General features: G+C 40.7%; 1 protein-coding gene across 2 annotated transcripts; it reads left to right on the top strand.

The window, feature by feature from the left end:
• The first annotated feature begins 6,673 nt into the window (after nucleotides 1-6,673).
• Nucleotides 6,674-12,822, top strand: LOC133909692 (probable LRR receptor-like serine/threonine-protein kinase At3g47570). 2 transcript variants are annotated; one of them, XM_062352245.1, is made up of 3 exons: nucleotides 6,674-6,898; nucleotides 9,393-12,177; nucleotides 12,262-12,822. In XM_062352245.1, the coding sequence occupies exons 2-3, from the start codon at nucleotides 9,396-9,398 to the stop codon at nucleotides 12,654-12,656; spliced, it is 3,177 nt and encodes a 1,058-aa protein (XP_062208229.1). In that variant the 5' UTR covers nucleotides 6,674-6,898; nucleotides 9,393-9,395; the 3' UTR covers nucleotides 12,657-12,822. The 2 variants fall into 2 exon arrangements, with proteins under 2 accessions (XP_062208229.1, XP_062208219.1); XM_062352235.1 differs by having other exon boundaries at nucleotides 9,386-12,177.
• Nucleotides 12,823-13,784: the final 962 nt, after the last annotated feature.

The following is a 13,784-nucleotide window of genomic DNA, read 5'->3' as shown; positions in this document are numbered from 1 at the left end:
GGACTGCCATCTCATCCGGCTTGGCCATATCGTGTATCCCACCTTTTCTTTCCTTGGGTTGTAATCCTGATCGATGAATCTTTTCTTTCCTTTGGTCCCTCTCCTAGACAACCTCCCCTCATATCGAGATACAAGTATACCAATTGGTTTCACATCTTTTATGTAATCAATGCAACACTCAATGACTTCCTCGGTACTGTAGCCCTCCATCATGGAACCCTCTGGGTGAGCACGATTCCGTACATAGCCCTTGAGCATACCCATGTACCGCTCAAATGCATACATCTGATGTAAGAATATAAGGCCTAGTGCAATTATCTCATTCACAAGGTGAACCCAAGAGGTGTACCATGATATAAAAAAGGATGGAGGGAAGCACATTTCAAGTTGGCACAAAGTCTCTATCAAATAACTATGTAGAGCACCCAGTTTTTCAGCATCAATCACCTTCTGTGCAATTACGTTGAAGAAGTGATAAAACCGTGTGATGACCACATTTATGTATCCTGGCTTGATACCCCTGATTGCAATAGGGAGCATCTTCATCAACATCATGTGACAATCATGAGACTTCATTCCAATTAGCTTCAAATCTTTCATCGAGACTAGTTTCTTAATGTTGGATGAGTAATCAGTCGAGACTCTCACCCCATATAAGCACTTGTATAGTGTCTTTTTCTTCTCAGGTGTCAGAGAGTAGCTAGCCGGGGGAAGGTAATGTTCATATTTAGTTTGTCTTCAAGGTGTAGCTCTGGCCTGATTTTAAAATGTGCCAAGTCCTCACATGACTTGATTCCATCCTTTGTCTTGCCCGGTATGTCCAGTAAGAGGTCAAGGATTCGATCACACATATTTTTCTCAACGTGCATGACATTGATGTTGTGGCAAACGGCCAAATCCTTCCAATATGACAAATACTTAAAGAAAATTAGCATCTGCTTTCACAGCATGCTGGTCAGAGTCTCACTTTTCTTCCTTTTTTTACCCTTAGGCGGCTTCCCAAAAACAACCTTGATGTTCTTGATCATTTCAAACACTAGTACCCTACTGTGAGGTTTTGGACCAGTACCTTGCTCAATCGTATTGTCAAAATGTTTCTTCATCCTGCGGTATTTGTGACTTTTGAGTAAGAACCGTCGGTATCTCATGTACACTACCTTTTGTGAATACGAAAGGTACACAGACGTGGTTTCATCCAAGCATACTACGCATCCTTGCTTCCCTTTAACCTGTCCTGATAGGCAAAAAAGAGCTGGATAATTACTTATGATAACAAAAATCATGGCTTTCGGGGTGAAGTACTGTCGTCAAAATCATCCCACATCCGGACCCCGCCATTTCATAGTGTTGCCATATCTTCCATCAATGATTCCAAAAACACATCAATATTATTGCTAGGTTGTTTCAATCCTTAGATAAGAATGGACAGTATGAGGTACTTTCGCTTCATGCATAGCCATAGAGGAAGGTTGTAGATAACCAGGACCACTGGCCAAGTACTATATGAGGTTCTCATGTCACCGAAAGGATTTATTCTATCGGTACTCAACACAAACCTTACCTTTTTTTTCTTTAGCAAAATCTAGATACATGGCATCGAACTTTCTCTATTGGCTAGCATCAGCAAGGTTTCAAAGCTTACTTCCATCCTTCTTGCGCTTATCGAAATGCCAACGCATCAATTTAGAGTCTCTAGGGTTCGAGTACAAATGCTACAAGCGGGAGATCACTGGTAAGTACCACATCACCATAGCAGGATTTCTTCTCTTCTTCTTTGTATTGGAAGAAGTGCCTTCTTTGTCACGACCAGTAGTACTCTTTTTCTTCTTTGTGTTAGGGGAAGCATCTTCGTCCTCACAATCATCATTCCTCTTGCACCGACTCGCATTGCACACTGGGCATCTATTCAAGGCTTCGTACTCTTTATGGTAGAGGATACATGGTTCGAACACGCGTGTATTTTTTGCACATCCAATGATAATGGATATATAAACTTCTTCGCTTGATAAGTGGTGATGGGCAATGAGTTAGGCTTCGGAAGTATGTGTGCTAAGAGACTCAACTGATCTGAGAAACACTTGTTAGACCATCCATTGCTAGCCTTCAATCTTAGAAGTTCAAGCACCGAATGCAACACCGTAAATTCCTTTTCACAGCCTTCGATTCCTCATACAAAAGTTCCATCGATACCTTCTGTAACGCCTCAAAATAATCTAAACCTCTCATGTCGCTTAAAACATACGGTTCTGTGTAGTGCAACATTTCCTTTAGATCGAAATCATCATCATCATCCATCATAACATCAGTATCGTTTTTGACTCTCTCATCATCACCATCCACTTGATCAGCAGCGATGTCATCATTTGATTAGTATGTACGTTATTCGCCGTGTTTGGACCAACATGTGTAATCCTCGACAAAACCTCTCAAGATCGAGGACGTCTCACCACCAAGCAGTGAAGCGCATTCTAAGGTATTACAAGCACACTCTTGAGTTTGGGCTTTGATTTTCTGCTTCCTCTTCGCTTTCTCTTCGAGGTTTTTTGGATGCGTATTTTGCTAGCTGTAGAATTGACAGGAAAAGTACCTCTGGTACTTGTCATTTCTTGGGTACTTATCCTGTGTGTTGGTCTTCTCGCAAGCAGTCTAGCGTTGCGCAGTCTACTGTTGAAGCTGAATATGTAGTTATTGCTAGCTATTGCTCACAGATTTTGTGGATGGTTGCTATCTTGAGGAATTTTGGGTTAGATTTCAAGAGTATGCCACTTTTGTGTGACAACACCAGTGCTATAAGCTTAGCCAATAACCCAGTTCAACACTCCAAAACCAAACACATAGATGTGAGATTCCACTTCCTGAGAGACCATAATGAGAAGGGAGATATTGAGTTGAGCTACATAGATACCCAACACCAGCTAGCCGATATCTTTACCAAGCCTCTAGATGCAACAAGGTTTGCCTTTCTGAGGGGAGAGCTTGGTGTGTGTCATCCCTATGACATTGTGTGAGGGGGAGTTGACTTTATACATACTCTATCTTACTTTTATTGCATTTGTGCATACATTTTGTAATATAATATTGTTAGCAAGCTTCACTTATAAGTTCTTTGCACTTTCTTATACTAGTTGTGAATTTGTGCTAAGTGTAGTGGATGCATAACAATTTGTGCAAGCTTAGGCTCTTATTGAAACATGGTATAAAATCTGTTGAGTAAGCTTGTCTTTTCTAAAGAATGAACTTGAAATACGAACATAATCTCTTGTCACTCTTGAGTATTTGCTTTAGCTTAATCAGTGCTTAAATTAGGGCTAGTTCTGTGAAAATCTTGTGCTATGTCGTTTTGTTCAGTTCAGCGGATTGGGGGGGGGGGTCTTTGACCTTTGCCTATGTAAATGTTTAGCCCATGATTAACCCTTGGGAGAGCACGTGCTCTTTTATATCCCAAAGGCACAACTTATTTTGGCTTTGTGAAAAATTGTATATCTTGAATTCTATGTTGAGTTAATAAAATGAATGATCAAGTTTTGAGCTAAAATTGAATCTAATACGGTAGCTTAAGCCTTCATATGGTTTACCAAAGAAGTGAACTCATGGTTGCTTAAAACTCACTTGAGGATAGTTAAATAATCAAATGAGAAAGTTAACTTGTGTTTTTTTTAATGTGCTAAGAATGTTCTTTTTTATGTTGTCAAACTAAGGCTTGGATTGATATGTGGGTGTTTGCATAGCCCGTCGGGTTGAACTTGGTTGCCTAGTTTGAACTTGACATAACACTAGTTTCTCTAATCTTTGCACTGATCATGAAATTGCGGATGCTTTTATGATGACATCTTTTTGGATAATTGAACAACATGATCAAAACTTGCTTCACTCCCGGTGCTTGTGACATGAACTCACTTGAGACTTTGTGCGTCTTTGAGTTATATTATTTACTTCTCATAGTGATTTGACATCTCTAGTTCTTGCAAATGCTTTGTGATCTATATGTGAAGCTTTGTAGGCTTGCATTTTATTTGCACATCTTTTGCATAGTCTGTTATCCTTGATGTTTGCATTGCCAAAGGGAGAGAAAATATGCCCAAAAATTTTATGCTCAAATATTCAACAAGGGATGTGTTTTGGGGGTTTTAAGGTTTTCTTGCTCTTTTGAGGTTTTTGGCTCGTCTTTACCGCTCTTAGGGTTTTTGCAATCTTTCTTATGCCAAATGACATATTTTGCTATTTCTCAAGTTTTTGTCACTTGGATGAGCTTATCTTGTTTTAATTTCTTCAAACCAAAATCTTTGTGCTTTGCGGGTTGTCAATGTACTCATCAAGGGGGAGATTGAGAAATCAAGTTGAAATGTGTCTTGGTTTTCTTGTGATGAGTGATTGACATTGTCATTTATTTGGTTTGATGATCTTTGGTTTTGCATGAGCTTTGATGTAATTTGAATTGATTTGAGATTTCATTTGAGCATAATGATTATGGACTAATTGGAATTGGAGTTGGAGATATGTGTTTGCTTGTCTCATGGTGTGTAGGTGATGGATGCAACTTAACGGTCGACGGCAGGATGATCGGGGCCAAACGGAGTGCTTGATGCTAGACGATCAAGGAGGCCGGGCGAAGTCAAGGGTGATCCTAGCTGAACAGGTGGAGGTCAAGCAAAGCATTGAAGACAGATGAAGACGACTTGTTGACAAAGTCAAGCGAAGGGAATGCCGGTGCAAGTGACAAGGCGGCCCGAAGGATCGGGAGCGGGAGAGACTTGTCAGCGGTCAGGATCGCATGACAGAGTATACGTGTCGACATCGAAGCGCTTGCTTAAGGTGTAAGCAAGGCGATGAGTCACGCTTTAAGAAACGTGCAGGTGGTTTCGCGGTTTGGCCTCAAAACCGTGGGAGGATTGGAGTAGTATGTGGCACCATCGTGAAGCTTGCGTCGAGGTAAAGCTAAGTTGTGAAGGCACCGCGGCCGTCCGATGAATGGAGAAGAAAATAGACCAAAATGCCCTCAGTGGTAGGTAGGAGTGCACTACAAGAGAGGGGTATTTTAGGGAAAAGCTATGAAACTTAAGGACCAAATTTCCTAAGCCTATAAATAGAGAAGTAGGACTAGAGAGAGCTTTGAACCAGCTACTTGAGCCCCCTTGTGTCACCCATTTGAGAGCCTTAGAGTTAGGGTTTTATATGAGAGAAGAATAAGTGCTTAGCCTATGTAATAGGTGAGAGTTTTGAAAGATAAATTTTTGTAATCCGTTTAAAATAGGGCTGATCTCTTTGAATAATTAAGTTTATGTTTTTGCATATGCTTGAATTCCCTTCCTTCTAGTTTCCCTCTATTGGTTCCCTTACAAGTTTGTAAGTTTTTTGGTTTTCGGTTTTGATTTTCGTTTTAGTTTTTGGGCTGAAATTTCAGCACCTTGTGAGATCATTTTTCTTGTTGCTAGAGGCATAAAAACTCACATACGAGTGTATGCTCATGGGTCTTGAGTACCTTTGCCTCTAGATCATCAACTTGGAGAGATTCCTCGCCCGGAGATTTTTTCTTTGAGCTGCAGTTTTTCACCTTTGTAAGGTTGTTTTTCTTAATACTAGTGGTTTAAACACTTACATATTTATGTATTTGAGCGGGTCTTAAGTCCTCTTGCCACTAGACTATCATCTTGGAGGATAACCTTATTCGGTGTCTATCTTCTCTAGTTTCTTTGAAAGTTACGAGTTTTGTGCACAAAGACATATGGAATAGTCTTGAATGAAACCTATGGTTCATATTCCATCTGTGGAGTCATGTTGTCATGAAACTAGTCTTATTGTTTTATCTCTCTAATTCTTTTGCTTCCGTTTAAGCGTTTTGAGGTACGTTAGGTGAGAAATAGGAAAAGATCATCTATTTTAAAAGAAATTTGTTGTTACGCCTATTTACCCCCTTATGGTCGCCGTTCCCGATCCTACAATAGAAGTAGGGTGGCTCAAGCCCCTGGTCCGCCCGAAGATCCGCCATTGGTGGCAGCGGCGAAGCTAGCGTCGGAGAGGGGGGTGCATAGCTCTTTACTGTTCATCGGAGCTACAGTAATTTACTGTTCATCGAAGCTAATTGTAGTAGTATTTTTGAATACGAGGGGGTGCATATGCACCCGCACCTCCCAACCTAGCTTCGCCCCTGATTGGTGGTAGGATAGGTAGGAGAGCGATGGGCCTGTGGCCTAACTCCATCCATCGTTTTGTTGGAGTGACACAAAAAAACGTCCCTACTGTCTAGTATGAACACAGGATAATTGTAGTAGTATTTTTGAATAGAAGGGGTGCATATGCACCCATACCTTCCAACCTAGCTTCGTCTCTGATTGGTGGTAAGATAGGTAGGAGAGCGATGGGCCTGTGGCCTAACTCCATCCATCGTTTTGTTGGAGTGAAAAAAAAACATCCCTACTGTCTAGTATGAACATAGGAACACGTTAGTGTGAAACAAAGATGTCGCATTCCTATTCTTCATTCCTATTGAAAATGTGAATCGTTGGCGTTATTCATCTGTTGTTCATCAGTTTCCACACGGAGCTTAACGTGCTCGCCACTATCGTCAGAGAGCGATGTCCTGGACCATGAATTAATTTGGACTAAGGAAATATCACACCTTAACAACTGTAGTAGCTTGGAACTTGGAAGTAGTCAGAGAAACGTACAAGGGGCGCCTTGAAGTCAAGTGGAAATTGATGTACAGGCGTATAGATTGTGTTGCAATCATCTTGACCTTGTTCTGACGGAGTCGAGTGGCTTAGCATGTATATAGAGTGGTAGTCTGTCGATCGAGAGAGAGAGAGAGAGAGAAGCTAGCCAGTCTTCTCGCTGTGGTTTGGGGAATCAGGAGAGAAACGACCTTCGTCCATTACCTCGTCATGTGTTGGCATTTCTGGAGGTTTGTGAGCTTCACGATTCTGTACATGCAAATATACTCATTTTCATGACCAAATATGCTAGCTATCTTGGCATGTATATTTTTTTTGTCTAAGCTTCGCACGCTATCTAACTCATCGTGCCCTTTTTTCCCCCTGTGATCAATTTGACTTGACAACACTTTCTTATCACCGATGTGTTTTACTCATTTCTAATTAATGCGTTCTATTACAAGATAGAAGCCGTCTTGATTAGATCTATCTACGTCCAAAGCAAAACTATATATAGATGTAAGTCTATGATCAGTTGTGGTGGGATTAGTTCCCTTGAAGAGTTTATGTCACAAATCTCTGTGGGTCAAGCAATCGAATCAACACAGAAACGTTCCAAATCCACCTAACCGAGATGTATTTGCAGTCTCACAGAAAGTCTACAGATTCAGCAGGGTACAAATGAAGGAAGAAAGGAGTCTAGAGCAGTGATGGAGCAATAGATGGGAAAGAACAGAGAAGTCTGGAGGGAGAGCAACAGTGGGTGAGATCGGAGATGAGAGTTCAGTGGAAACCCAAGCAGGAGGAGGAAGATGACGGGAAGAAGAAGGCCAGTTCGAGTCTATCTGTTCGCTTCCTTGTTCTGATGTGTTCCTCTCCTTTTGTACCCGGTCCAACCAGCCAGGGGGGCACCAGTCAGGGTTTGGCTTACCGACCGGAGCTCGGTCTCCGGTGGTAACCGAAAAGTCGCGGGTCGAAAATTAAAAAAAATCGGATAAAATTCATTTGATAAAATTTAAAATTTGGGAAAAATTCTTGATTTATCGAGCAGTTTTCTCAAATTTTCCGCATTGTCGGTAACCACTCGGTTTTCTTGGTAACCGCTCAGTTTTCTCGATTTATCGAGCGGTTTTCTCGATTTTCAGTGAAGTTCAACAAAAAATCCAAAAATTATCTCAATTTTGTAAAATTAATAACTAATTCATCTGAGCTTCAAATCAAGTGAAACAAATTTTTTTGATTTCCTTGTAACATGATCTACATGATAAAAGTATTTATACTCATAAAAAAGTTCAAAATTTTCTGTGAGAAATTGTATTTGTTAAACCAAGTTAAATGCATAGTTTACTTTTTGCTAATCCAAAAATTATGAAACTAATTTTGTTAGTCTTCTTACATGATCCTATATCTTTTAAAAATACATGAACTCATGAATTAGTTATTGTAACATGCAGGATTGTGTAAATATGTTGCGACTAGATTAATTCATAACTGACCCATCACACCTCAAAAATTAGTGAAACCACTTTTATTAGTTTATTTATACTATGATTTATATAGAAAAAATAATAGTAGACATAAAAAAGTTAATTACAGTACTGTTTCTTAACATATTCACTTTATGCTTGTGAACTTTGTAAAAATCATAGAGAAATTAATAAAACTCTAAATAAAGTGAAATCAATTTTAAAGATCCTCTTAAGATACGTTTTATACAAGAAAAATATGTGTTTTCATGTTAAACTTTTCCTTAACATGAGTTAATAACTGAGCTGCATGCTTCAATTTTTTTCATTTTTTTTAAACTTCCTCCCAATAGAATATGATGCAAACGAAATTATTTTTAAAAAGTTTTTTCACACAAGGTCTTAGAATTGTGTTTAGTTTTCTTTAAGATTTATTTGAATTTTTTATTTATTTTTTTTTTTGAATTTTTTAAATTTAAATTCGGTTACCGTTCGGTTTTTGAAACCGAACCAGACCAAGATGATCAGTTATCGCAGTTTTTGCTTGGTTACCATCGGTTTTTTAACCGTGGCACCAGCCCAGCAGGGGCAGTCCTTGACAGTTTATATACTGTTTACATCATATACATGTAGTGAAAGAAAACAAGCCTAAAACATATCGAAGTAAAAAGAAGACACTAGCAAGCTTGTGCGTCCATCAACCTATTTTTTCTTCTATTTTGCACTTACGTAGGTGGACCTACTCGGTGTAGGAATTTTGTGGGCCCATAATTTAAACAAGTAACTATTGTTCCAATTTTCTGTTTTAGTTCGATAGTACAAACCTTCAAAAGAGTTAGAGCTTGCCATCCATAAAAAAACTTTTATTACAAAATTCTAATATTTGAAAAAATTGCGATTCAGTTTTTATTAAACTTGAGCCCTGTTTGCACGTTGGAACTTCACATAAAACAGTTCAATTCGGGTAGGATTGAGAAATAAAATCCTGCATTAAAAAACTCCAAATTTGTAGCACTAAAGGGAAAGATTTCCTTTCACTAGAAAGCAAATTATCATGTACGAACAATTCATTATAATCCGTGCATACGCACAACTTATCACTGTTAGCTCCTAGCCAGTGCTAACTTCTGGTAATTGTTCTGAACTAGAAGTCCATATGACAGATGAGCCAGTAAGGTTGCTCCAAATCTTTTAGAAAACAAATAGTAAATTTTCTGTCACTGAATCGTTTTTCTGTATCTTTGATGTTTCTTCATGTATTCTATATGCAAGGTATCAGTCGATGTTTCCAGCACTTGTGCTGCTGCTCTTGCCATATGTTCTCCATTCGATGCCAAGTCCATTTGCTCATGAATCGACCGCACCGTTCATCAACGAGACAGACATGGACATGGACGCCTTGCTGCAATTCAAGGGAAGTCTGAGAAGCCACTCGGCCGCACTTGCCTCATGGAACACAACTAGTGATTTCTGCCATTGGCCTGGTGTTACCTGCAGCCTTAGACACAAGGGCAGGGTCTCAGCACTGAACCTTTCCTCGGCCGGGCTTGTGGGCACCATCTCCCCTTCCATTGGGAACTTAACATTCTTGAAGATTCTAGACCTTAGCTTCAACGAGTTGCAGGGTGAGATTCCATCGACGGTCGGCCGCCTTGGGCGGCTGCAGTTTCTCAATTTCACGGGAAACTCACTTCATGGCGGGATCGCAGATGGCCTAAGCAACTGCACTGGTCTTATAAACATCATGCTTGACCAGAACCATTTCACCGGGGAAATCCCCTCTTGGCTCGGAGGCTTTCCAAAGCTTGTGGCTTTGCTCTTGTCAAGGAACCACCTGACCGGGACAATTCCGCCATCGCTGGGCAACCTCTCGTCGCTACAGGCGCTATACGTTGACAACAACCAGATAGAGGGTTCCATCCCTGAGGAACTTGGCAGGCTCAACAACCTCCAGTGGTTGGCATTGTTTGTGAACCGTCTCTCAGGGACTATCCCAGAAGCTGTCTTCAACCTATCATCGGTGGTTGCATTTGGTGTCGATCAGAACGACCTGCAAGGCACACTGTCGCCCAACTGGGGAAACAACCAACCAAACCTTGAGTTCATCTTCCTTGCAATGAATCACTTCACAGGGGGTGTTCCGGCTTCCCTTGCCAATGCAACCCAGATATCCACTCTGGACCTTGGTGTTAACAATTTCACTGGGAGGATGCCTTCAGAGATTGGAACACTTTGCCCAAGCATCTTTTCCTTCGACTCGAACCAAATCGAGGCAAGCAACACGGAGGGCTGGGAGTTCATCACACTGCTAACAAACTGCACCAGGCTCCGTGTCCTGAGCTTCCGAAACAATATGCTTGCCGGCGACCTGCCAGGCTCTGTCGCAAACCTATCGACCAATCTCCGGGTGTTTTATGCTGGATTCAACCAGATCAATGGGAATATACTGCCCGGCATCGGTAACCTTGTCAGCCTACAGAAGCTTTTCCTCAGTAACAATCATTTTGTTGGTGTTCTGCCAAGCACAATTGGTCAACTGAAAATGTTGCGGGCGTTAGGAGTAGATGGCAACCTGTTATCAGGTACAGTTGCACCCTCAATCGGTAACCTAACACAGCTTGAGATAGTCACATTTGATAATAACAATTTCGAGGGACCTCTTCCAGTGACCATCAGGAACCTGCAGCAGTTGAATGTCGCAAAACTCTCGCGCAATGCATTCACAGGTCCACTTCCCTTAGAGATATTTAACCTTTCATCTCTTTCATACATCCTTGATTTGTCCGACAACCGTTTCATCGGTCCCCTTCCACCAGAAGTTGCCAGCCTTACTAAGCTTGCATATTTGGGTATCTCTCGAAATAACCTATCTGGATCACTGCCTGACACGCTGAGCAACTGCCAAAGTTTGCTCCAGCTCTATTTGAATGGTAACTCCTTTAGTGGAAGCCTCCCTGTATCTATCAGTGAAATGCGAGGTTTGGTAGCTCTAAGTTTAGCGAAGAATTATTTTTCGGGTGCAATTCCTCAAGAACTAGGGCACATGGAGGGCCTGGAAAAGTTAGATCTTGCACATAACAACTTGTCTGGGCTGATCCCACAGACCTTCCAAAATATGACTTCATTATACCAGCTTGATATATCCTTCAACCATCTCGATGGTCAAGTACCAGTTCACGGCGTGTTTGCCAATTCAACTGGATTCTTATTTGTTGGCAATAACGGGCTTTGCGGTGGTATCCAGGAGCTACATTTGCCTGCTTGTCCAATTCAGTCCGGGAAGCAGAGCGACATGAAACACCGAGTCATTCTCATAACAATAATCTCAATTGGGAGCCTTTTCTGTCTGATATTGGCATTTCTCTTCTTCTACTGCAGAAGGAAAAAGGGAGCTCATTCTATAGCAATGGCAACATCAGCACTCTCATTGATGGATGATAAGTATCCTAAAGTTTCTTATGCTGAGCTGGCCCAAGGAACTGATGGCTTTGCTGCTACCAATTTGATTGGTAGAGGAAGGTATGGGTCCGTATATAAGGGCAGGTTGTCACTGAAAAATACTGCAACTGTAGTAGCGGTGAAAGTTTTCGATCTTCAGCAGTCTGGTTCATCCAAAAGCTTCGTAGCTGAGTGTGAGGCACTTAGTAAGATCCGCCACCGTAACTTGCTTAGTGTAATAACCTGCTGCTCTAGCTCTGACTCGAGACAGAATGATTTTAAAGCCCTCGTGTTCGAGTTCAAGCCAAACCAAAGCCTTGACAAGTGGCTACATGACCGGAATCCAAGTTCAGATGTGTCCAGGCCTATACCAGGCCTCACACTGATGCAAAGATTGAACATTGCTGTAGATGTCGCCGAAGCACTTGACTACTTGCATAACAACTGCGAGCCACCGATAGTGCACTGTGACCTGAAGCCAAGCAACATTCTTCTCAACGAGGACTTTGGCGCCTGCGTTGGGGACTTTGGCCTTGCAAAGATCCTCTCTGATTCAGATGGCGAGCAAGTGATAAATTCGAGGAGCTTCACCGGGATAAAGGGAACAATTGGATATGTCGCTCCAGGTAACTCAAATATCATAACTCCATCATTCTCGTATACTTGCTCCTTCGAGCATCCTGACATTGCCGTATGTACATGCATCTCAGAATACGGGGATGGCAGCCAGGTCTCTCCATGCGGAGATGTCTTCAGCTTCGGAGTGCTGCTCCTTGAGATGTTTACAGGGAAGGCGCCCACTGATGCCATGTTTGTGGATGGATTAACCTTACAGAGCTGTGTGGAGACGGCGTTTCCAGGGAAGCTGATGGACATTGTTGATCCGGTCCTGCTGTCCACTAATGAGACCTGTCCAAGAAATCCAGAGCACAGAAGCAATGGAGGAGGAGAGATTGACAGTTCCATTATCTCTGTCACTAGACTTGCACTGTCCTGTTGCAAGTTGACACCATCTGAGAGGATGTGCATGAGAGATGCGGCCGCTGAGATGCGCAAGATAAGGGAACGCTACCTTAGAGACCTTTCAGGGGGAAATAATTTGTGAACTAGCAAATTCTTAGGTCATATGATCTTGCATAGTATGTTTGCCAGAGTCAGATACACTGGTTGATGAGCATATTTATTCTCAGCCATCAGACAACATATATCTTTTTTTTTCTTTTCATGATGAAACTTCAGTAAAACAATGGAAAATATGTATCCTGATGAAACATTATGTGCACTGCTTTTCTTACTATTCATAAGAAAGCTTTGTGAAAAGGTCGAAACAATAGCACCACTTCTGTTCGTACTACTAACTTCTCAAATAATGTATTTTTCCTGAAAGTTGATAGCTATTCTACACGTTTTGCTGATAGTGCGTTCATAACTACACAGACTAGTAATATACTCTTAGTTGCTTAAGGCAGTGTTTGATTAGACGTATAATTTTTTAGCCTGGCTCGGGTGTTTGGTTCACGGACAGTCATCCCACCGTGAGGAGAATATTCTTCCAGATTCCGGATAAGCCGATCCAAGAAAAAAGGCCGGACGAGCCTGCTCGTGTTTACAGCAGGTGACGCTTGTGTGTACGCAGTACACTCAGTCTAATTTTGAGTTTTTTATTTAACTCTCAATTATATTTAGAGTATATAAGTAATTGAAAAATTCTAAATATCTTTATAGGCAAATTAGAGCTCATTAGCAACCTATTTTAACGGTTTTAATCCAAAAATCTTGAGCCAATTTTTCTAAATAAGCCTACTTTTATAAATTCTAGTCATTCTTAATGCCTTAAATAAATTCCTAAAAAATCTGAGAAAATTCAATATTCTTCTCATGTGATGTACTAATTTATAAAAAATGTTTTTAACCCTATGCTATTTAATTAAAAAGTAAATTCCTTTATAATGCTTTATTTATATGCATTTTTAGCATTTCATATGACATTATCTTTTTAATTCAATTTGAATTCAAACAAATTTAAACATGGACAAATTCATCCAAATACTTAAGGAAAATACCTACAACCAAATCAGTTCATCTAATCTATCCAATCAAACAAAAAATTGAATCATCATATCCACTCTAATTCTACTAAGCAAGTAGGAAATTGGATCATTTCATCATAACCAAACAGAAAATTAGATCATCCCATTCTAAAAATAGAAATAGTCATATCCCATCTAATCTT

The sequence above is a fragment of the Phragmites australis genome, chromosome 1 (assembly GCF_958298935.1).
Source record: "Phragmites australis chromosome 1, lpPhrAust1.1, whole genome shotgun sequence".
NCBI classification, from domain to species: domain Eukaryota; kingdom Viridiplantae; phylum Streptophyta; class Magnoliopsida; order Poales; family Poaceae; genus Phragmites; species Phragmites australis.
This window is presented reverse-complemented; position numbering and strand designations above follow the sequence as displayed.